The sequence below is a fragment of the Entelurus aequoreus genome, linkage group LG11, assembly GCF_033978785.1.
Source record: "Entelurus aequoreus isolate RoL-2023_Sb linkage group LG11, RoL_Eaeq_v1.1, whole genome shotgun sequence".
Lineage (NCBI taxonomy): Eukaryota > Metazoa > Chordata > Actinopteri > Syngnathiformes > Syngnathidae > Entelurus > Entelurus aequoreus.
The window spans coordinates 34,117,004-34,139,115 of NC_084741.1; the positions used below are offsets into that span (position 1 = coordinate 34,117,004).

The window sequence follows — 22,112 nt, forward strand, 5'->3', positions numbered from 1 at the left end:
AGCAAAAACAAAAGTTATATTTTTGTGCAGCGTATTTTTATTTGAGTGTTTAAAAATGTTTATTTTCTTCTGTTTTCGTTTTTTAAAAGTTTGAGTGTTTTTTTTAATGGAAAAGGGTAAAAAAACGTGTCACATCCTGTTTATGTGACGGCACGCAAATTAACTTCCTGTTGTCACATTCCTTCAAATATAGACCAATCACTCTGCTGTAAGAGATCACAGCCTGTAGGTTCAACGTACATAATTAAAAATATTATTTACATCCAAAGTAATGTTTTTGTTTAAGTTTAGATCGGGTAATGTTGTTTTTAAATGAGAAATACGTTAATGTCTCTTGTTTTCATGTTAGCATTTAAGCTATCAAGAGCTTGCTCGCTTCCTCAGTAAATGATAAGTGACATCGGTCTGTGAGTTCATCAAAGTGTTATCAATCACGATTTTGCAATCATTTTAATGAAAAACGCTAAAACTGGGAAGTGATACCGCGATTTATCTTTGATAGCGTTTATCGTTACATCCCTAGTCCTAACGAGCGGCAACATTGTATCTTTACAAATATAATAATGCCCAGTCTTGATAGACACTCTCCTATAGATAGATATTAATACACCATTAGTTGTATTGTTTGTGTTGACTGAATCTCATTAGCCGGTGCTGGTGTACCTAATGTTTGTGTCTATCATGATGAAGTGTGCTTGTTTTCTTGACTCTCCTTGCATTTCCCTTGTGATTTTGTTTTCAATAAGTCCATGCTTACATATTCTAATCATCACGTCTCTGTTCCAGTGCTTTGCCCAAAGTAGCAGAGAGGGGAGGAAACCACAAGATGGACATGACAAACCTTTTTTTTTTTTTTTTTTTCCAAGCATCAAGCACACTTTATTCATGAATCCTTGTTATGTTTTGTCCATTTGTGTTTATTATGATGTTATTCTTTCCTTCCGAATTGTATCATGTCTTCCTTCAAACCAAGTAGCAATACAAGCGTGCTTGTGCTATGCAAAGGGCTTTTTGTGTGCATCCAGAGTGCTTACTCACGGAGAAATGATCAAATGTACACAAAGCACAGTGGTGCTCACTCAGAGATCAACTTGTATTATCAACACAGCTGCTGCTGCTTAATAGTGTATACACAGCACTGGGACTGCAAAAAGGCGTACTGTAAACTGAGAAAAAAAAAAGAATGTTCATGCATCAGAAGGAAGATAACAGGGAATATTTGCTACCCCCAAGCCTAGACAAGCACAATCTTCCGATGTAGACGCTGTTTGTCTATCATCAGTATTTCCTGCTGTCATCATTTTATACTGTCGAAAACATTTTTTGCACTGAATCTAATGAGCTAATTACCTGATCGACTATGCATATGAGTATTAGTACCGCTGACCCGAGCACCGTCAGTACTTTTTAGTGTCTTCTTAGTGCCTGCTGTGCTTGTTTACCAGGAATTACCATTGTGGATGTACAGTATACAAGCTGCCTTTTTTCTACATTACGAATGAGTGTTTTCAATGAATGTCTTCTGACCAGACAATGTGGTAGTTGCTTTTAGTGCTCTAGCATTTTGTACTAATGTTCTGCTTTAAATCTATTTATAATACCACATGCTTTGAAGTGTCCTTATTTTCCTATTTGAGTGTCATACAGAAAATAACCCTTTTACCCGGGGGGTGTCAAACTTGTTTTAGTTTGGGGGCCACATGGAGAAAAATCTACTCCCAAGTGGGCCAAACTGGTAAATTCATGGCATGATAACCTAAAAATAAAGACAACTTCAGATTGTTTTCTTTGTTTAAAAATATTCAGAAAATGCACAAATCATAATTTATTTATTTTTTTACACTTACATGTTGCGGTTAATACTATTCTATCTTCTTTTGTCGTTATTTATACGTTCTGAATAAATGATGTGATAATGTTCATCGGTCAAATAAAAACTACAAAATAAAATACAAAAATGAATTAAAGAATAAAAATACAAAATCACAGCATTTTATTTGATTTGATTTGAAAAAAGTAAAAACTATTAAATCAAAGAAATAATTAAATCAAATAATAAAAATAAGAAATCACAGCATTTTATTTGATTTTATTGAAAAAGTAAAAACTACTAAATAAAAAATACAAATTAATTAAAGAATAAAAATACAAAATCACAGCATTTTATTTTATTTGATTTGAAAAAGTAAAAACTATTAAATCAAAAAAATAATTAAATCAAATAATAAAAATAAAGAAATCACAGCATTTTAAAGGGGCAGCACGGTGGAAAAGGGGTTAGTGCGTCTGCCTCACAATACGAAGGTCCTGAGTAGTCGTGAGTTCAATCCCGGCCTCGGGATCTTTCTGTGTGGAGTTTGCATGTTCTCCCCGTGACTGCGTGGGTTCCCTCCGGGTACTCCGACTTCCTCCCACCTCCAAAGACATGCACCTGGGGATAGGTTGATTGGCAACACTAAAGTGGCCCTAGTGTGTGAATGTGAGTGTGAATGTTGTCTGTCTGTCTGTGTTGGCCCTGCGATGAGGTGGCGACTTGTCCCCCCCCCCCCGACCCCCACCCCACTCTCTAACCCTGAAGACTAGATTAGATTAGTTTATTTCAAAGGGGACAATGCAATTTCATAAAACACATGACTATACCTGGTTAAAAAAGCCAGAATGAGCCAGAAGGCTAGTTTTCATCTGTAGTCCCCTGGCCATGATGTAAAAAAGGCAGTAAAATAAAAAATAAAAAATGTGAAGGCCTTGTAAGTTGTGACCAGTTTAACCTCCTCAGGTACTGAGTTCCACACATTTGCGCTCCTTATTACCATGAATTGATTAACGTGGACCCCGACTTAAACAAGTTGAAAAACTTATTCGGGTGTTACCATTTAGTGGTCAATTGTACGGAATATGTACTGTACTGTGCAATCTACTAATACAAGTCTCAATCAATCAATCAATACTGACCAGGCCGACTTACTGAAAGTGCTCCTGCGCAGAGGAATATAACAGTCACCTCTGACAGAGCCTGAAGTGACACGCTCGCGGCTGTTTCTTTGGCTGATGAACTCTGCCAGAGGATCTGGAGCCAATTCATGCAGTACTTTATAGGTCACTTTTAAGTCTGCAAATGTGTGAAGACTGTCCCAGTTTAAAATACTGTAATGATAGTGCCTAGGTTTTTTTTTATCCATAACCTTAATTGCTTGTTTGTACAATATTTACAATGTTTTTTTTTATAGCTCTGACCAGCCTGAGACCAGCTGGTAAGGCAATAGTTGAAGTGGCTGAAAATCATCGAATGCAAATACAATTTTGCAGCTTCAGTTGCCATCTCATTTCGAATTGCACGAAAATTTTCGAGATTAAACTTTAATATTTTACACAATTTGCCAATAGGGGCTTTAAAGGAAAGCTCTGAATCTATTATTTATATTGGTTGACATTTTGTATTCTTCCTCCATTAGTATGTAGTAGATGATACTTTTTTTGTTTTAGTTACTTACATGCCTACAGTTTTAGAAGACGTTGGAGAAGTTGCAGCCGCCTGAACACTTGCCAAAAGCAACGCACCCTTGTTGCTCGCCTCCCCTCACACTTTCGCCAACGTCTGTCAGACATCTGCAAAACATTTGCGCTCTCTGAGATAAGAGCTTGCAGCGGCTTGCAAAACAAAGCCGTCTTGGTCTGACCAGCCACGCAGGAAGTTGAACAGACGGATTTCTTCCCAAAGACCACCATGGAACGCGTGCCAGGTATTTGCTTGGTGCTCTGCCTTCTCCTGCTGACACACTGCACACACCAGCAGACACCAGAAAAGAAAAAAACTCCCCAAAAAGGTGAGATTGCTGTCAACATTTCACTTGGATGTGTTTGTTACTACTCACTTGTTCTCATCACGACAGATTCTACCAATGCTGCCATCGAGGAAATAAAGAAACAGATTAATGACATCATCAACGACCTCAATTTATTAAAAGAGCAACAATCTCTGCAGTCGAGTAAGTGTGTTTGACATGTGACATTCTGTGTACATTTCATGACATTTGCTTACTTTGCTCAGACAACAACAAACATTGTTACATGCAATGTGTACATACTTTATACAGTATCTAGCTATGGAAAGCAACAACTCATGATCCAAAGCATACCACATCATGACATCACACTCAAAGGTATTAAGTGTATCTACATAATTACATGCATTTTATACAAAACCCAAAACCAGTGAAGTTGGCACATTGTGTAAATCGTAAATAAAAACAGAATACAATGATTTGCAAATCCTTTTCAACTTATATTCAATTGAATAGACTGCAAAGACAAGATATTTAACGTTCAAACTGGAAAACGTTGTTATTTTTTGCAAATATTAGCTCATTTGGAATTTGAAGCCTGCAACATGTTTCAAAAAAGCTGGCACAAGTGGCAAAAAAGACTGAGAAAGTTGAGGAATGCTCATCAAACACTTATTTGGAACATCCCACAGGTGAACAGGCTAATTGGGAACAGGTGGGTGCCATGATTGGGTAAAAGCTGCTTCCATGAAATGCTCAGTCATTCACAAACAAGGATGAGGCGAGGGTCACCACTTTGTGAACAAATGTGTGAGCAAATTGTCCTACAGTTTAAGAACAACATTTCTCAACCAGCTTTTGCAAGGAATTTAGGGATTTCACCATATACGGTCCGTAATATCATCAAAAATCACTGCACATAAGCAGCAAGGCTGAAAACCAACATTGAATGCCCGTGACATTTGATCCCTCAAGCGGTACTGCATCAAAAATCGACATCAGCGTGTAAAGGATATCACCACATGGGCTCAGGAACACTTCAGAAAACCACTGTCAGTAACTACAGTTGGTCGCTACATCTGTAAGTGCAAGTAAAAACTCTACTATGCAAAGTGAAAGCCATTTATCAACCACACCCAGAAACGCCGCTGGCTTCACTGCGCCCGAGCTCATCTGAGATGGACTGATGCAAAGTAGAAAAGTGTTCTGTGGTCTGACGAGTCCACATTTCAAATTGTTTTTGGAAACTGTGGACGTCGTGTCCTCCGGACCAAAGAGGAAAAGAACCATCCGGATTGTTATAGGCGCAAAGTTGAAAAGCCAGCATCTGTGATGGTATGGGGGTGTATTAGTGCCCAAGACATGGGTAACTTACACATCTGTGAAGGCGCCATTAATGCTGAAAGGTACATACAGGTTTTGGAGCAACATATGTTGCCATCTAAGCAATGTTATCATGGACGCCCCTGCTTATTTCAGCAAGACAATGCCAAGCCACGTGTTACAACAGCGTGGCTTCATAGTAAAAGAGTGTGGGTACTAGACTGGCCTGCCTGTAGTCCAGACCTGTCTCCCATTGAAAATGTGTGGCGCATTATGAAGCTTAAAATACCACAACAGAGACCCCGGACTGTTGAACAACTTAAGCTGTACATCAAGCAAGAATGGGAAAGAATTCCACCTGAAAAGTTTCAAAAATTGGTTTCCTCAGTTCCCAAACGTTTACTGAGTGTTGTTAAAAGGAAAGGCCATGTAACACAGTGGTGAACATGCCTCTTTGCCAACTTTTTTGCAATGTGTTGCTTCCATTAAATTCTAAGTTAATGATTATTTGCAAAAAAAAAATATGTTTCTCAGTTCGAACATTAAATATCTTGTCTTTGCAGTCTATTCTATTGAATTTAAGTTGAAAAATATTTGCAAATCATTGTATTCTGTTTTATTTACCATTTACCCAACGGGCCAACTTAACTGGTTTTGGGTTTTGTACATTTCTATTCATCTTGTCTATGGAAATCTATATCTTCAGACCCAAAGCATCCCACATGACGTGTCATCTATGTGTTAGGAAACTCTTGAAAGTATACAACTTGCACTAATTATTATTATTATCTATACACAACAGGGGTGTCCAAAGTGGGGCCCAGGGGCCAAAGGGTGGCTTCCGCTATGAAATATATATTCATAATGACCTTCTTTTAAGCTCACGAGCGGGGCGGGGCGTCTTGAGTCAATATTAATATCAGTCTGATAAAAGTAACAAGTACTGGATTCTAACGGCTAGCATGTAAACTTTCCGATTAGCTCCAATACAAGCGGCCTTGCGGCACATTTACTTGTTAACCACGTAGCAGCTACATGTCCTCCAATAAGCACACAAGGGTGGTCTTTCCGTTTCACAAAAGGTAAACATGGTAGGCCGTCGGCTACTAGGGGCTAACTGCTACACAACAGCTAAGCTAATAATAGCACACAAGCTAGACATACTGTACATAATAAGTGTCCTTAATTGAACAATATTGCAGACTAAGACACTTTTAAGTACATTTTCTTTTTCATTGTATCTTTATTTTGATATATATTTTAGTACAATGTTGAACTTTTTTGTGCAATTAATTGTATTTATGATAACATATAATTATTATTAAATTATTATTATTATTATTATTGTTATGATTAATATTATTATATAATTCATTAATTGTATGACAGTGTTTTCTTTTCACATATTCAAACACCGTGTTACTGTTCAAACTATGTGTAATGTTACAGGGGCCAAAAATATATATATACATGTTAAATAAGCAGCACGGTGGAACAGGGGTTGGTGCTTGTGCCTCACAATAAGAAGGTCCTGGGTTTGGTCCCCGGGCTCTGGGTTTTTCTGTGTGGAGTTTGCATGTTCTCCCCGTGACTGCGTGGGTTCCCTCCGGGTACTCCGGCTTCCTCCCACCTCCAAAGACATGCACCTGGGGATAAGTTGATTGGCAACACTAAATTGGCCCTAGTGTGTGAATGTGAGTGTGAATGTTGTCTGTCTATCTGTGTTGGCCCTGCAATGAGGTGGCGACTTGTCCAGGGTGCACCCCGCCTTCCGCCCGAGTGCAGCTGTGATAGGGTCCAGTATCCCCCGCGACCCTGAAAGGGAGAAGCGGTAGAAAATGGATGGATAGATGTTAAATAAAACCCCTGCCTTGTTTTTAATGACTACGTAGGCCTACTACGCTCCTGTAATTAATATTTTAATGTTGGTCATTATGGTGGTACTTGGAGAACCACGTGTTTTCTGAGGTGGTACTTGGTGTTTTTTTATACTTACCACTGTTCTAAGTTTGAGTAATTTCACCTGACCAACCCTTTCCGAACATTCCACCCTACAAAACAATAGAAGTTTGTATCGTTCCTGCTGATGTCCTATCGGATTAATATCAGTACAGTTCAGTGATGTCAAACGTACTGCCCGAGGGCCGGATCAGGCCCGCGAACATGTTTTATCCGGCCCGCGGGATGAGTTTGCTAAGTATAAAAATTAACCAGAAATTTTTGAATGAAAGAAACTGCTGTTCTAAATGTGTCCACTGGATGTCGCAATAGCAATGATTTGTATCTTTGTAGATGATTAAAGTTAAAGTTAAAGTACCAATGATTGTCACACACACACTAGGTGTGGCGAAATTTTTCTCTGCATTTGACCCATCACCCTTGATCACCCCCTGGGAGGTGAGGGGAGCAGTGGGCAGCAGCAGTGGCCACGCCCGGGAATCATTTTTGGTGATTTATGCTACATATGTACAAAATAAAACATGTTAGTGCACCAGTCGAGGAAACTGATCCAACTATATTGTAATTTGATTTTGATATCATTTTTTATCTTGATAAATTGAAAATTACCACCAATGAGTTGAATGATGAACATTATCACATAATTTATTCAGAAAATACAAATAACGACAAATAAAGATAGAATACTATTAACGGCAACATGTAAATGTAAAAAAACAACAACATTATGATTTGTACATTTTCAGAATGTGCTTGTTCTATTTTTAAACAAAGAAAACAATCTGCAGTTGTATTTATTTTGTAATTATTGTACCGTGATTTTACCAGTCCGGCCCATGGGAGTAGATTTTTCTCCATGTGGCCCCTGATCTAATATGAGTTTGACACCCCTGGTATAGATCAATACTCAAAGCTCCAATATCGCTATCGTTGATGGCATGTTTACAAGGCTAACGAGTTGTCATGTATAGTTGGTATTGGCACTAATTGTAGGAACTTTTACACCATAACACATTTTACTTTGTCCCTTCTAGGAAAATGTTTACACACCCCTGACATACATTATATCATGTGACATACATATATATATATCATGTGACATACATATATATACTGTATATATCATGTGACATACATTATATATATCATGTGACATACATATATATATAATGTGACATACATTGTATATATATATCATGTGACATACATTATATATATCATGTGAAATTCATATATATATCATGTGACATACATATATATATCATGTGAGATATATATATATATATATATATATATATATATATATATATATCATGTGACATAAATTATATATATCATGTGATATATATCAATCAATCAATCAATCATGTGACATACATATATATCATGTGACATACATTATATATATCATGTGACATACATTATATATATCATGTGATATATATATATATATATATACACTACAGTTCAAAAGTTTGGGGTCACATTGAAATGTCCTTATTTTTAAAGGAAAAGCACTGTACTTTTCAATGAAGATAACTTTAAACTAGTCTTAACTTTAAAGAAATACACTCTATACATTGCTAATGTGGTAAATGACTATTCTAGCTGCAAATGTCTGGTTTTTGGTGCAATATCTACATAGGTGTATAGAGGCCCATTTCCAGCAACTATCACTCCAGTGTTCTAATGGTACAATGTGTTTGCTCATTGGCTCAGAAGGCTAATTGATGATTAGAAAACCCTTGTGCAATCATGTTCACACATCTGAAAACACTTTAGCTCGTTACAGAAGCTACAAAACTGACCTTCCTTTGAGCAGATTGAGTTTCTGGAGCATCACATTTGTGGGGTCAATTAAACGCTCAAAATGGCCAGAAAAAGAGAACTTTCATCTGAAACTCGACAGTCTATTCTTGTTCTTAGAAATGAAGGCTATTCCACAAAATTGTTTGGGTGACCCCAAATTTTTGAACGGTAGTGTATATATATATATATATATATATATATATATATATATATATATATATATATATATATATATATATATATATATATATATATATATATATATCATGTAACATACATTATATATATCATGTGACATACATATACTGTATATCATGTGACATACATTATATCATGGATGATCAAAGTGCGGGCCGCAGCACATTTTTTAACGGCCCGTCACACATTCTAATAATTCTATAACAAGAAACACAAAAGAATAAAAGAGCAAATAGGTCTCAAATAATGGGAAAAAGTTGAAATGTTGACACTAAAAACCAGGCACGGACTTCCTATATCTCAGGAAAAATACAGATAACCGATTAACTTATTTATTATATTTATTAATGTACATTTGAATGCAGTTTGTGCACACATTTCTTTGCGGCAGCTTCTTTGGCAGCAGACGTCTACATTGACTTTCAAAACGATGTCATAGAAATGCTGGCATTTCAGGTGGCTGATAAGGTTCGATGTGTTCAAGTGCAATGTTTATTTCCTTCTCACGGAATGTTTGCAGAGCATTCGCTGCAAATAGCACGAAAAAATGTGTTGCTCAGAGACACTGAAGAAGTTTGTTCGCAGCAAGTTCAGAAAAAACAAGTCTCGGAAAAGGAGCGCCTGATTTGCTCGCCTTGCCCCACCTGCAGCACAGTGCGGCTAATCTGGCCTCAATTGGAGTTTTTTTTAAATTGATCATCAGAGGTATTTTAGATGTGACTGTTATAATTATTGCAGAGTGAGCTAGGTGATGTGTCATGACGCCAGAAAGGTAGTTCCTCTGTGTTAGCTCTTACAATAACAATGTCGCTATAGCTTGGTTAATATGAAGATCACTGCATGTAAATGGAGCGTTGTTGGCAGTTTTATGATGAGTTTACAAAGGAATCCCATTACCGGCATTGCTAGCCGCCTCCTACTAGCAGTTTTTTACTATTTAAAATGCACAAAAAAGGGATAGACAGTGTTCCTATCTAAGTATCTATATTGTATCTATCTATATGTCAGTGTGTCTGCGTGGAACCAAGGTCCTCGGCAAGTGTTTCCTGGCCGAGCCGGTCAAGAGGACGTTCCACGCGGCCAGCGACGACTGCATCGCCAAGGGGGGCAGTCTGAGCACCCCTCTAACGGGGGACCAGAACGATCAGCTCTACGCCTACGTGCGCCAGAGCATCGGCCCGGAGGAGCCCATCTGGCTGGGCATCAACGACATGGTGACCGAAGGCCAGTGGTTGGACATGTCAGGTTCCAACCTACGCTTCAAGAACTGGGAGACGACGATCACTACGCAGCCGGACGGGGGGCGCGGCCAGAACTGCGGCACTCTGTCCACCACGGCCAACGGGAAGTGGTTTGATGAAAGCTGTCGCGCTGAGAAGGCTTCGGTGTGTGAGTTCAACATTGTGTGACCGCCTCAGCCTGGAAGACATCTTGCACTTCCTTGATAGGCTCTTTTCACACTATTGCACATTCACTCTTAAAGCAGGGAAATACATGTACAGTAAAAGGTGGCCGCTTGATTTGTCCAGCAAGATGTTCTCTTATTCACTTCTTTTTTTGCATGACTACCACAAATAAACCAATTCATGTAGCATTTTTTTTTCTGCAAAGCAACATCTCCTCTGAGGCTCTTCATTCTTTTTCTATTTCCCATATATTAATTGAATGAAAGACAGGAATCATCAAATACATAAACAACCGTGTAGTCAACTGCTAGTCTGCACCATGATGAAGCAGAATGAGTCCAACGCCAGGCAAGGATGTTAAAATATTATCTAAACGGAAAAGATGTATCCATGAAAATATGGAGAAGCTGCTGATGGTGTGTTTGACTAATAAACAGCTAGAAGGAGATATAGTAGAAGTCTGCTCTCCAAAGTAAAAGATGTACATTGTTATTACATTAATTCATAAAATGTCTGTAGTTGTGAGTAGTACATTCTATTGTATTGTTTTTACACAATATTCCTTATCTCAAAATGTTTTTTTAATTTACAAAAGGTATGTTACATCATAAGATGTTGCGGTTTTAGGGGAGGGGCATGCAGCAATTACATTGATTGCAATTAATTTAGATAAGAAATGCTGATTTGAGATACAAGTGTTATGAACTCTGTCTCAGAATCAATTATGACGGTTTATTTGTTTTAGAAATGATTAAGAAATATTACATTTGCACATTTCAACATATCTAAAGAAGTAGGAAGAAGCAAAGCTGGTAATTAAGCTTGTAAGTTGAGGTATTAATGTACTGCGCTCTTAATGTGTATTTATGGTGACATGATTTGTCACAAGTTCAATCTGAGACACACCGAAAGCAGTAACAAATCAGTCAGTGATGATTGTTTATTGTCATGTATCACTGAATCATTGTTTCAGGGTGAGATTCAGAATCAGTGAGTCGGTGAATACATGCAAAGGATATCGCGCAAACTGAGAATCCCACACGAGTCTCCGAAAACAACAAAAAACTGGGTGGGATTTTTCAATTAGATTCAAAGTTTTTGCATAATAGGATACTTTCGAAAAATATGTTACACGGTATTTACTATTACAGTATGGCCGTTGTAAAAATGTAAGGACATATGCCATATTTTTTAGAAAGGTCTTGAATTAAAACTGCACATCAAATCCACAGGCCAGTGGCTGTTTTAGCTTCAATAGTGCCCTGTGCGAGACCCCCCTGCGGAAATGTTACAGTATTTTGACATCAGTGTCATTACAAAATAAAGAAACACTCAAACAAGACAGTTAAATCATTTTGAAGTCACTGGACCAAAAAGTTTGTCGCATACAATCAATGTTTATTTAAAAACATGATTTTAAAAACATGTTTTTTGTTAGCCTTAAAAGGCCCCTTTAGCTTTTGCTCAGGTTTTTAATCATTTATTATATGTATGTTTACCAAAGTCACTTAATTATGCTAAAGCAATGTTGTCATTGGAACAAACAGTGGTGATTTAAAACAGTATGTGTCTATGTAAAGTTTATTTTAGATCGCCACTAAAGAAGGATAACCATTGTGTGAATGGAAGCATCTTTTTTTTACCACTTTATTGGTAAAAGTGGATAAAAGGCATTTAAATAACATACAGGACGTTGTTTTCCCTTGAACAATCTCCATCTGTACAAAATGGAAAAAAAAGTCCTTGTTTTTCCATTGGTCGAAAGTACAAAAGGGTGATTCAGTTCTGCTTTCCCAAGAGAAGTTCCGCCATCCAAGATAAAAAATGAAGGCAACAAGCACATGCAGGCCTGGACATGCGTAGTTTGTGTGTCTAAATTTGGCAGCAGAGAAGAAAAAAAGAGGACATCTTGTGAGGCTGAGCAGCAAGTAATCACAACATCTCCAAAAGTTAAAGCTGCGTCCAATCAGTTGCCTCCCTCTGGTTCCAGTCGTGGCCCTATCTCAGCGGAATGCTCTTCCAGCGAGGGTTGGGACTGGTAAATTACATTGTCCACAAAGGTGTGGCTCAGGGGCCTTTTGGGAAGCGGGGGAGCCTGTTGCTGTGACAAAGGATACTCCTGGTAAACTCCCACCTCCATGTTGTCGCCATCTTTAAACACCGGCAGCTTGTGTGTTTCCGTTTGGCCCGTGACGGGCCGGTAGGTGTCCGACTCTGTGTACACGCCCATCTCTGCCCCCTTTCTAAGCAAGTGGGTGTAAACCAGCGTGTCCTCAATGGAGGCGTACACATGGGACTCGTTGTCCTCGCGAGATTTTGGGAAGCCGTTGCGTCCCGGTTGGAAGTTGGTTCCATTGGGATTGTAGATGGACACCTGATGTTCAAGCTTCTTTTTCTTCTTCCTGTTTGGCAGCAAACACAAGAGTCATTTAGTTCCAATCAGAATGCTCGAAATCCTTAACTTCAAGCATGTTTTAATGTCTGTAACTTATTTACTCTTTATTTATATCCTGTTATAAATTGTACTTTGGAAATCAGGGAAAAGGTAATGATTAATGATTCCTCCTGATTCAAATAAAGTTGAATGAATGACAACAACTTAAATAAGAACATATATTGAAATATATATAAAAAATACAGTGGTACCTCAACTTAAGAGTGTTTTGCGACAAGAGCTGTCTTGTTATGCTTTAAATTGCAAGCAAAAAGTTGAGTTACAAGTCCTGTCATTAGTTGGGAGTAGCAAATGTCACAGTAAAACCCATAAGATCCGACCAAAACATTGTGTTTTAAATCACTAGCATTAGATTATAGCTAGAGATGAAGATCATTTTGTTTTTACAAGCACAGGAAGGAAAAAAAGTGAGTGTGAAGGACAGTGCTGAAAAGAACAAGTGGATAATACCCATTAAATAAACAAAAGAATAACCAAAAACATGACACAGCGTATCGCAACTTAACGAAGCAATTTAAGCGTCTGCACCATACAGAAGCAGAATGAGTCTAACGCCAGCCAATAATGTTAGAATAATATCCAAATGGCGGACATTCATTCATGAAAATATGAAAAAGCTGCTGATGGCGTGTTTGACAGAGAAGCAGCTGGAGAAAGATACAACAGAAGTCCACTCTCCAAGGTAAACACTGTACATTATTATTACGTTACTTTATAAAACCAATGTAGCTGTTTGTACTACATTCTATTGTATTGCTTTTATATAATATTTTTTAAATAAAAGTTGTTGTTTTTTAAAGGCATGTCACATGTCAAAATTGTGCTGTTTTTTTTAGTGTAAAAAAACAAAATTACCAAAGGAAACAACTTTGTGCTATTCGCAACATAAATGTTTTTCTAATGTTGTCAGGGATTAAACCCAAGTTATTCTGCTCAACGCACTTTATGTTAACACACGCTAACCGCTAGACCAGGGGTAGGGAACCTATTACTCGCGAGCCAGATGTGGCTCTTTTGATGACTGTATCTGGCTCTCAGATAAATCTTAGCTGACATTGCTTAACACGATAAGTAATGAATAATTCCGCTAGAAATCACAGTGTTATAAATAACGTTCAAAATTTAAAACATTCTCATGCATTTTAATCTATCCATCTGTTTTCTACCGCACCTCTGTTAGCAAGAACTGTTCACGATCGTACCATCATGATGGCAAATCAAGTGGAGGAAACACAAGTGAATGACATAAATGCAGCGCCATTCTTTTCCCTCGCTTTGGATGAGTCAACAGACGTAAGCCATTTATCCCATTTCAGCGTGATTGCTAGGTATTTTGCCGGTGACATTCTGTGTGAGGAAAGTCTTGCTGTTTTGCCAATGAAAAGAACATCAAGAGGGGAGGATTTATTTAAGTCTTTCATTGAGTTTGCTAAATAAAAAAATCCACCAATGGATAAACTCGTTTCGTGCTCCGTGCACGGTGGGGAAAAACAAAGGATTTGTAGCGCTTCTTCGTGAACATGAAAATAGACCCATCCCAAGTTTTCATTGCATTCTACATCAGGAGGCGCTTTGTGCTCAAATGTGTGGCAAGCAGCTTGGTGAGGTGATGTCGCTGGTCATTCCAGTGGTCCACTTTATTGTTGCTCGAGCTTCAAATGATCGCCAATTTAAAACACTGCTGGATGAAGTTGGGAATACCGTAATTATCCTGGTCTGATTTTGCACAGCAATATGCGTTGGTTGTCAAGAGGGAAGGTGCTCAGCCGCTTTGCGACTTGCCTGAGCCAAATCCGGACCACCAGAGTCAGACATGATATTCACTGCCATTACAAATATATCTGCAATATATGTGTCTGGTAAGGCGCATATGTTTGTTATTCAATTTCATATAAAGCACCCTTTCATTTATCAATTGACATTTTACAAGCTATTTTTGTTTATCAAACGTGTCTCAGCATGTAGTGTCAAGAAAAAAACACACAAAAAAAGTCCACCCCTGCAATCTGCTCTCTTCCTGGTCTGTTATAATGTACTGTAAAGTACACCCTTAATTTTAAAAAAAGCAGTGTTTGAAAAAGTGTATGATCTAACTCAACAGTTTAACAGTAACAGTTTTAAAATAATTTCTATCACAAATATCTCTCTCCTGTGAATGATCGCAACTTGCTCTTGTATCTCGCATCTGACCACTGATTGGCCATCTGCTGCATGCTATCAATCATTGTCACGTTGGAAAGAAGGCTGCGCCAGAAAACAAATCATGGAGCTTGTGAGCGGTCTAAAGTACAGGTTTTAGTCCAAGCAGTGGTTTTCCGCCTGGCACAAGTGTTTGACTTGTCTACATTCAATAGCTTTACATCATTTTTGGACGGTAAAAAAACTACACTCATGCGCTCCAAATCATTATTTAACTTAACATTTGCGGTCTCTATACTTCAACTTGATGCTTTTTTGCTACATTTACATAGCAGACTAAAACATGGTCAGATGACAAGCTTCAAGTAATAAACTTTGCATACTTACTTGATAACAAAACAGACCACCACCAACACGATGATGAAAAGCAGCACCAGAGCCGCGACCACACTAGCGATGGTAACCAACATCATGTCTGAATGAGAGAAAACCATTGAACACACTCAAGCGTTTTGCTACAACTTTGTAAAAAGTAGAAACAATGTGTAAACAAACAAACATACTTGTGCTTTTCCTGAGGGTCAGCTTTGTGATGACCTTGAAGTCTCCTCTCTCAGGCATGCAGTTGGACATGTTTAGGTAGAAGTTTTCAGAAACGCTGACCTCCTCGGCCTCCTCATCCTCCCTGCGACTGTAGTCCTCCTCTAGACTGTCCATCCTCTGCACTCGGATGTTGGTGTGGCGGTTGGCGCATTTGGGCTGGCTAAGGTTGACAAACATCAAGTGCACCTCCGTCTTAGGGGGAAGCGTGACGATCCAGGAGACGGTGGCGTAGGACTCCATCCCAGCTGGCCAACCAGGCGTCGCCAAAAGAATGGGCTCGTCTTTTTTGGGTAATACGGTGAATATGTATCTTTCTGTGTTGATAGAGAAAACACTATCAATTATAAAAAGGTTCACAGGTCACCTTTTCCTGACACATCCACAAATTGATACCAGTGATGACAAAACGGAATAGCATGATGATAGCCATAGAACAGGAAATGCAACATAGGAAGGTTCGTCTGCTAAGACAATTGAATAACAATTACATACAAATATATTTTAGATAGCAATGCTAACATAAACAGCATGTAGCTGAACGCATAATGGCTTAAAACTAGGGCTAAGTACCTTTCACAATGTATACCAATTCCTGCTACTTGGGAATCATATGGTACTAATTTTCTGTAATTTTGCGCGTGTTTGTGTTAATATACGTTAATTTGTTTAATAATAAAAACTTTTTTTTTTAATAAACAGTGAGCCGATAATGACAATTGTGTTGTCCGGTTATTATATCTGGTTTTCTAACACTTCTCAGTCTCAAACCATCCATTCATTCATTTTTTACTGCTTGTCCCTTTCGGGGCCAGGGGGGGTGTGGGAGCCTATCCCCGCTACACTCGGGCGGAAGGCGGGGTACACCCTGGACAAGTCCCCACCTCATCGCAGGGCCACGTCTCATATATAGTAGACTTTGCGGGCAGCACGGTGGAACAGGGGTTAGTGCGTGTGCCTCATGACCAGTACGAAGGTCCTGGATTCGATCCTGGGCTCGGGATCTTTCTATGTGGAGTTTGCATGTTCTCCCCGTGTCTGCTTGGGTTCCCTCCGGGTACTACGGCTTCCTCCCAACTCCAAAGACATGCACCTGGGGATTTTAGTGTGAATGTTGTCTGTGACTTGTCTAGAGTTAAGTTAAAGTACCAATGATTGTCACACACACACGAGGTGTGGCGAAATTATTCTCTGCATTTGACCCATCACCCTTGATCCCCCCCTGGGAGGTGAGGGGAGCAGTGGGCAGCAGCGGTAGCTGCGCCCGGGAATCATTTTTGGTGATTCAACCCCTAATTCCAACCCTTGATGCTGAGTGCCAAGCAGGGAGGTAATGGCTCCCATTTTTAGCGTCTTTGGTATGACTCGGCCGGGGTTTGAACTCACAACCTACCGATGTCAGGGCGGACACTCTAACCACTAGGCCACTGAGTGTACCCCACCCTGGAGTAGACTTTGCATGTGGTTGCAATTCCATGACATTAAACAGCAGTAGTGTATCGGCTACGGTGTGTTGCCTAGTCAAGGATTAGTCATTGCCATTAACCCTTGATGCTGAGTGCCAAGCAGGGAGGTAATGGCTCCCATTTTTAGAGTCTTTGGTATGACTCGGCCGGGGTTTGAACTCACAACCTACCGATGTCAGGGCGGACACTCTAACCCAGACCTGGGCATTCTGCGGCCCGCGGGCCACAGAATGCCCTTTGTGCGTCCCTGTCCGGCCCGCGTGAGGCCAATTATAAATTACAAAATACATTTTAAAAAGTATCTATGTCGAGTGTGCAATACAACGGTGCTGCTTTTGTTTTGAAAATCGTTATTTGTATTACTTCCGTGTGGACGTATGCGTGTGCGTGATTGTGAGTGAATGTGAACAGCTGCAATCATTAATTACAAAATAAAGTTGAAAAAACATCTATGTCGTGCGCGCATTACAACTGTGCTGCTTTTATTTTGAAAAGTATTATTTATGGGCGTGTGTCCGTGTGTAACCTGCGAGTGAAGGTGCACATGCAGCGACAAGTGATGCACGGTTTACACCCGAGACGCTAAAAAGAGAAAAGTTGATGAAGAATGGCGTGTTTCCAACAAGACATGGACTGCAAAGCAACGTTCCCTCGAAGGTGCGTGCCTGCGCAATTGCGCACTGCTCAAGGGTCTGCTGCGCGCAGCAAATATATGCCGCGCACCAAATCAAATCCCATCTGAATTCTAAACAAAATAAACATATTTATTCTATGTAATTTGGCAATGCAACTTTGAGTGACAGTGACAACAAGCGGCCCTAATGGTGTTCGTCAACACCGTTCAATTGAACACCGTTCAATTATTGTAACGTCTATCGAGATGCTTCGAGGACAGGAATTATATCGATCACTTTATTGAGCAAAACTGTTTATATTCGGACATAACCACACCAAAAACATGAGTAAAACAATTCTATCTCGAAAAACTAGCCATTTTCTGCCGTACAAACCAGGCCAAAACCAACTTGTCATCTGTCACCAACACGCATAGCACTAAACCACTGCTGCTTTTAGGGCCACACAAAAAGTCGGACAACTCAAACACCACACAAAGTTACACTATGACTCCTCAGTCATACGTGTGCTTATTTTACTGTCATTTATTATTAATGTTAATTTATTTATATTAGTCATGGAATGCTGTTACACACACTATGTTGAAGTATTACTATTATTATTAATTATTATTATTATTATTATTATTTATCTTACGGTATATATCTAAAATAATATTGAGCAAAATTTAATTGAAATATTGTCGATGTGGCCCTCCAGCAGTGCTCGGGTTGCTCATGCGGCCCCCGGTAAAAATTAATTGCCCACCCCTGCTCTAACCACTAGGCCACTGAGTGTACCCCGCCCTGGAGTAGACTTTGCATGTGGTTGCAATTCCATGACATTAAACAGCAGTAGTGTATCGGCTACGGTGTGTTGCCTAGTCAAGGATTAGTCATTGCCATTAAGATCAATCTAGTCTTTTGTTGCGTCCTAAAAAGTGTTAATATTGTAAGTATTTTACTTATCACACACTGCAAAGTGCACCTTTTTTGTAGTTTTCATGACCAAATTTGGAGGTGTTGAAATAGCTATTAAAAATTGCTAATTCTAATCAATATCATGGCAAATCCAAGGTAATCTACCGCTTTTTACTGTATGTTTGAGTCTTTTCTATCAGGCATACTTGCTATGTCGGCATGGAAAATTGCAACATTATCTAGAGGGAGTTTGGCTGAGTCCACTCGGAGTGCTGCTTGAGTGAATGCTTCCCCGCCAAGTGTTTAAGCCGATGTCGAGTCTACAACTGGACGTGACGTAACGTGCAACAAAAGTATTGATATATGGCACCTTTTGATTTTCATGAATAAATACCTGGAATTTGGTCGATGTCTGTCTGTAAAAGTAGCGAATTCGGTACCCATCCCGACTTATAACTAGGGTTGGTTATTCGACTACCGTAAATTGATTAAGAAAATGAAGGATCTTTTATATACATCGGTCATTTCTTCTGTATAATTATTCATATTAATTTTAAGAGAGAAAATTACAATTTCTGTTTGGATATGCAACTACTGATAGTATGATGTACATTTTGCCTCAATTGATGTGATTCATCAACAATCACAATTCTTAATCACTTGAATTGTGTGCCCATCCCTGTAATGACTAACATAATAATAACAACCAGAAAAGCTTGACAGAATTTCCAGCAACACCTATAAAACTACCAAGTAAGTTTCACACCCTAGTGTTCCCTCTAATGTGTCTGTTAGGATGACTAGTTTTTAATTTTATTAAATGGTTCATTTCCTATATCGGATGGCATGCGTAGGACTCAATCATCATTTTGTTACCTGCTATCTCGTCTGTCAAACTGGCTCTCAACATAGGCTTCACAGTAGGTGTCAGTGCTTGGCCCTCCCTTCTGGTCACAGTGACAGATATGTTGGTGTGGATTTGGACCTTCCGAATGGCCCCGTGAGGACATAAAAGGGCTACAGTAGTTTTGTCATCTTCGATCAGTGTGATGAGGCTGTCGTTGCATGGCTGCTCAGGGAGGTGCTGCTGCAGGGGTCCGATTAAAGACTCTAGCTCGACAGTGCCATGCAGAGGAGGGCGGAGGGCCCAGGTCACAGCGCTGAGAGGGGCTGGGAGGCATTTTGGCAGCGAAGGCACTGAAAGAGGAACTTGACGCTTCGGGCAGTCCTGAAATTGGGTACAACCTGCGTAAAAAATATGAATATCGTGAATGAAGGTTTTTATAGGAAGACTGGGCAAATGATGAACTCGGCAACTGTACTACTAACATCCGTAGACTAAATGACATACAGCATGGCTCACATTTTTAATTGCTCTCTATGGAATTTGCTTGGCTTTAGATTAGGGATGTTCCGATCTGATATTGACATCAAATATCAGTCCAATGTCAGCAAAAAACGGATTATATCGGCTTGCACCTAAAATGTCTGATACAAGCTGTCCTGCAGCAGAGTGTTTACTTGTGCAAAGCTGGACAGCCAGTTAACATCTAAATGTCCGCTTATGAGCACACACAACTTTAGTTAAGTCATTTACAAAAGGTAAGCAGAATGCAGATAAAGAGCGATAACTCAAAAAACAACAACAGAGTGGATGAGAGAGAAGAGGAAAGAAGCTGTCAAACGTTTTGCTATCATTTAAACGTGAAAAAGATGGTGAAATGTTTGCACTGTCAAATGGAGCTGACATTTCACAGTAGCACTACATCAATGATGCGGCACATTACCAGAAAGCATGCTTCATATTTAAGAGCAGCAAACAAGCAGAAACAAGGTAAAAGTCTATTTTGGGAGCCAACACCAGATTAAATGTTGGACTTGCAAAATGATTGTTTTATTAAAAAAAATGTAAGGACATGTTAGCATCTACAGTTTATTTTAATGCTAATGACTTGTTTGTCCAAAAATCAAACAACCCTTTATAACAATGTCCCTCGTTATACTTTATTAGTCCTTTTGTTTAGTTTGGTTCTTTAGGACGTGAAAGTTTATTTATTGCATTAGTTATGTATTACCTGGTTCATGTTTATCTGGATTTTATCTTTTTAAATATTTTTTGGGGGTAATACAGTAAATAGCGATGCTCCTGTGGTAAAAGTGCAATTTCAATGTTATGTGCTTTTATAAGAAGAAATAATTTAGGTCATCATAAAAAAACTATTTTTAAAACTAACTTAATGATTCATGACAACTTAATGAATTATTGTGGCCACTAGGTTTGCCAAAAAAAAAAAGAAAAATATTTATACAACTCCAACTTGAGGACAGCATGAGGACTGCACGGTTAATAATACATTGGTTTGTGTTTTTCATACCAAACATTATTATGCTCTGTTTGAGTAATTTAACTTGATCAAGCCTTTTCTAACATATACTACAGAAAATAAAAGTAAGTGTGATTCCTGTAGATATCGGATCGAATCAATATTGGTATCGGCCAGTACTCAAGGTCCAATATCAGTATTATATCGGAAGTGAACAAGTTGTATCGGGACACTCCGACTCTAAATACATTACCTGAATCATAACATTTCATTTCAATCTAGATTTGAGGCAGTATCACTTTTCATTTCTCATAATTAATCAAATAATTACTGCTTTAAAGAGCTATTCTTGAAATGTTGTTCCTGGATGATGAATGCATGTGTTTCTTAACAAAGAAAATCAAAGTTATTTACTTTTAGGGAGATCTTTTGACTAAATGTCCTTAGCTAAAAAACAGTTAGCTGAGTAATGAGTATGAGAGAATCTCTCTGAGAGTTCTGGATTTCAATTTCCATGACAGCTGTGAAGACAACAATAATATGACATAAGTACACAAGGATGATTTTCCAATGTTGGTCTATTAGACATCAAACTGGTTGATAATGCTCAACAGCACCGTTGCTGGTTGCAGCAAAGTATTGCACCATATTTTGCTTTAATTACTTGACAATTTCACAAATGTAAAGGCACGTATCTATTAGTATATTTATGTCTTAAAGCCATGTCTACACAAATAGGGATACCGGTATTTCAAAAACATATATTTTTCCATGCGTTTCGGCACAACGTCCACACGCAACTGTGAGCTATTCTCGTTAAAAACTGAGCTCTTGGAAAACTTAAACACGGGTGAGATTTCAAAAACTCAAAACTTAAAGGGGAACTGCACTTTTTGCCTATCATTCACAATCCCTATATAAGACATTGTGAAGGATTGTGAATAATAGGCAAAATTCCAAACAAAGTGCAGTTACCCTTTAAGATTTGCACAGGCAATTGAAAAAAAAATCATACATCAATCATGTTTCCTGGGCGCTGTATAAGTAAGCCCTGATTTTAAAGATAACGTACACGCCACTACATCACTATATTGATGAACAGATTATAATTTACGC

The 22,112-nt window shown here is 38.7% G+C and overlaps 3 protein-coding genes across 6 annotated transcripts in view; 2 read left to right on the top strand and 1 right to left on the bottom strand.

Moving 5' to 3' along the window:
* Window positions 1-1,600, top strand: part of LOC133660028 (fasciculation and elongation protein zeta-2-like) — a 31,240-nt gene extending 29,640 nt beyond the window's left edge. For all 4 annotated transcript variants that reach the window (XR_009827753.1, XR_009827752.1, XM_062063056.1 and 1 more), the window contains one exon: window positions 787-1,600. Coding sequence is in view for 1 of the 4 variants with exons in the window: in XM_062063055.1 (XP_061919039.1) it covers window positions 787-803 (17 nt within the window). In the remaining 3 variants the exon portion in view is untranslated. The remainder of the gene's footprint in view (window positions 1-786) is intronic.
* Window positions 1,601-3,217: 1,617 nt separating this feature from the next.
* On the top strand, window positions 3,218-10,649 carry LOC133660638 (tetranectin-like). The gene is made up of 3 exons (XM_062064207.1): window positions 3,218-3,824; window positions 3,891-3,986; window positions 10,080-10,649. The coding sequence occupies exons 1-3, from the start codon at window positions 3,725-3,727 to the stop codon at window positions 10,478-10,480; spliced, it is 597 nt and encodes a 198-aa protein (XP_061920191.1). The 5' UTR covers window positions 3,218-3,724; the 3' UTR covers window positions 10,481-10,649.
* A 1,255-nt stretch (window positions 10,650-11,904) lies between these two features.
* Window positions 11,905-22,112, bottom strand: part of LOC133659644 (CUB domain-containing protein 1-like) — a 46,130-nt gene continuing 35,922 nt past the window's right edge. Inside the window, exons 7-10 of the mRNA XM_062062228.1 lie at window positions 19,549-19,917; window positions 15,635-15,988; window positions 15,459-15,546; window positions 11,905-12,879 (exon numbers count right to left, since the gene is read on the bottom strand). Coding sequence (XP_061918212.1) covers window positions 12,444-12,879; window positions 15,459-15,546; window positions 15,635-15,988; window positions 19,549-19,917 — 1,247 coding nt within the window. The 3' untranslated portion in view covers window positions 11,905-12,443. The remainder of the gene's footprint in view (window positions 12,880-15,458; window positions 15,547-15,634; window positions 15,989-19,548; window positions 19,918-22,112) is intronic.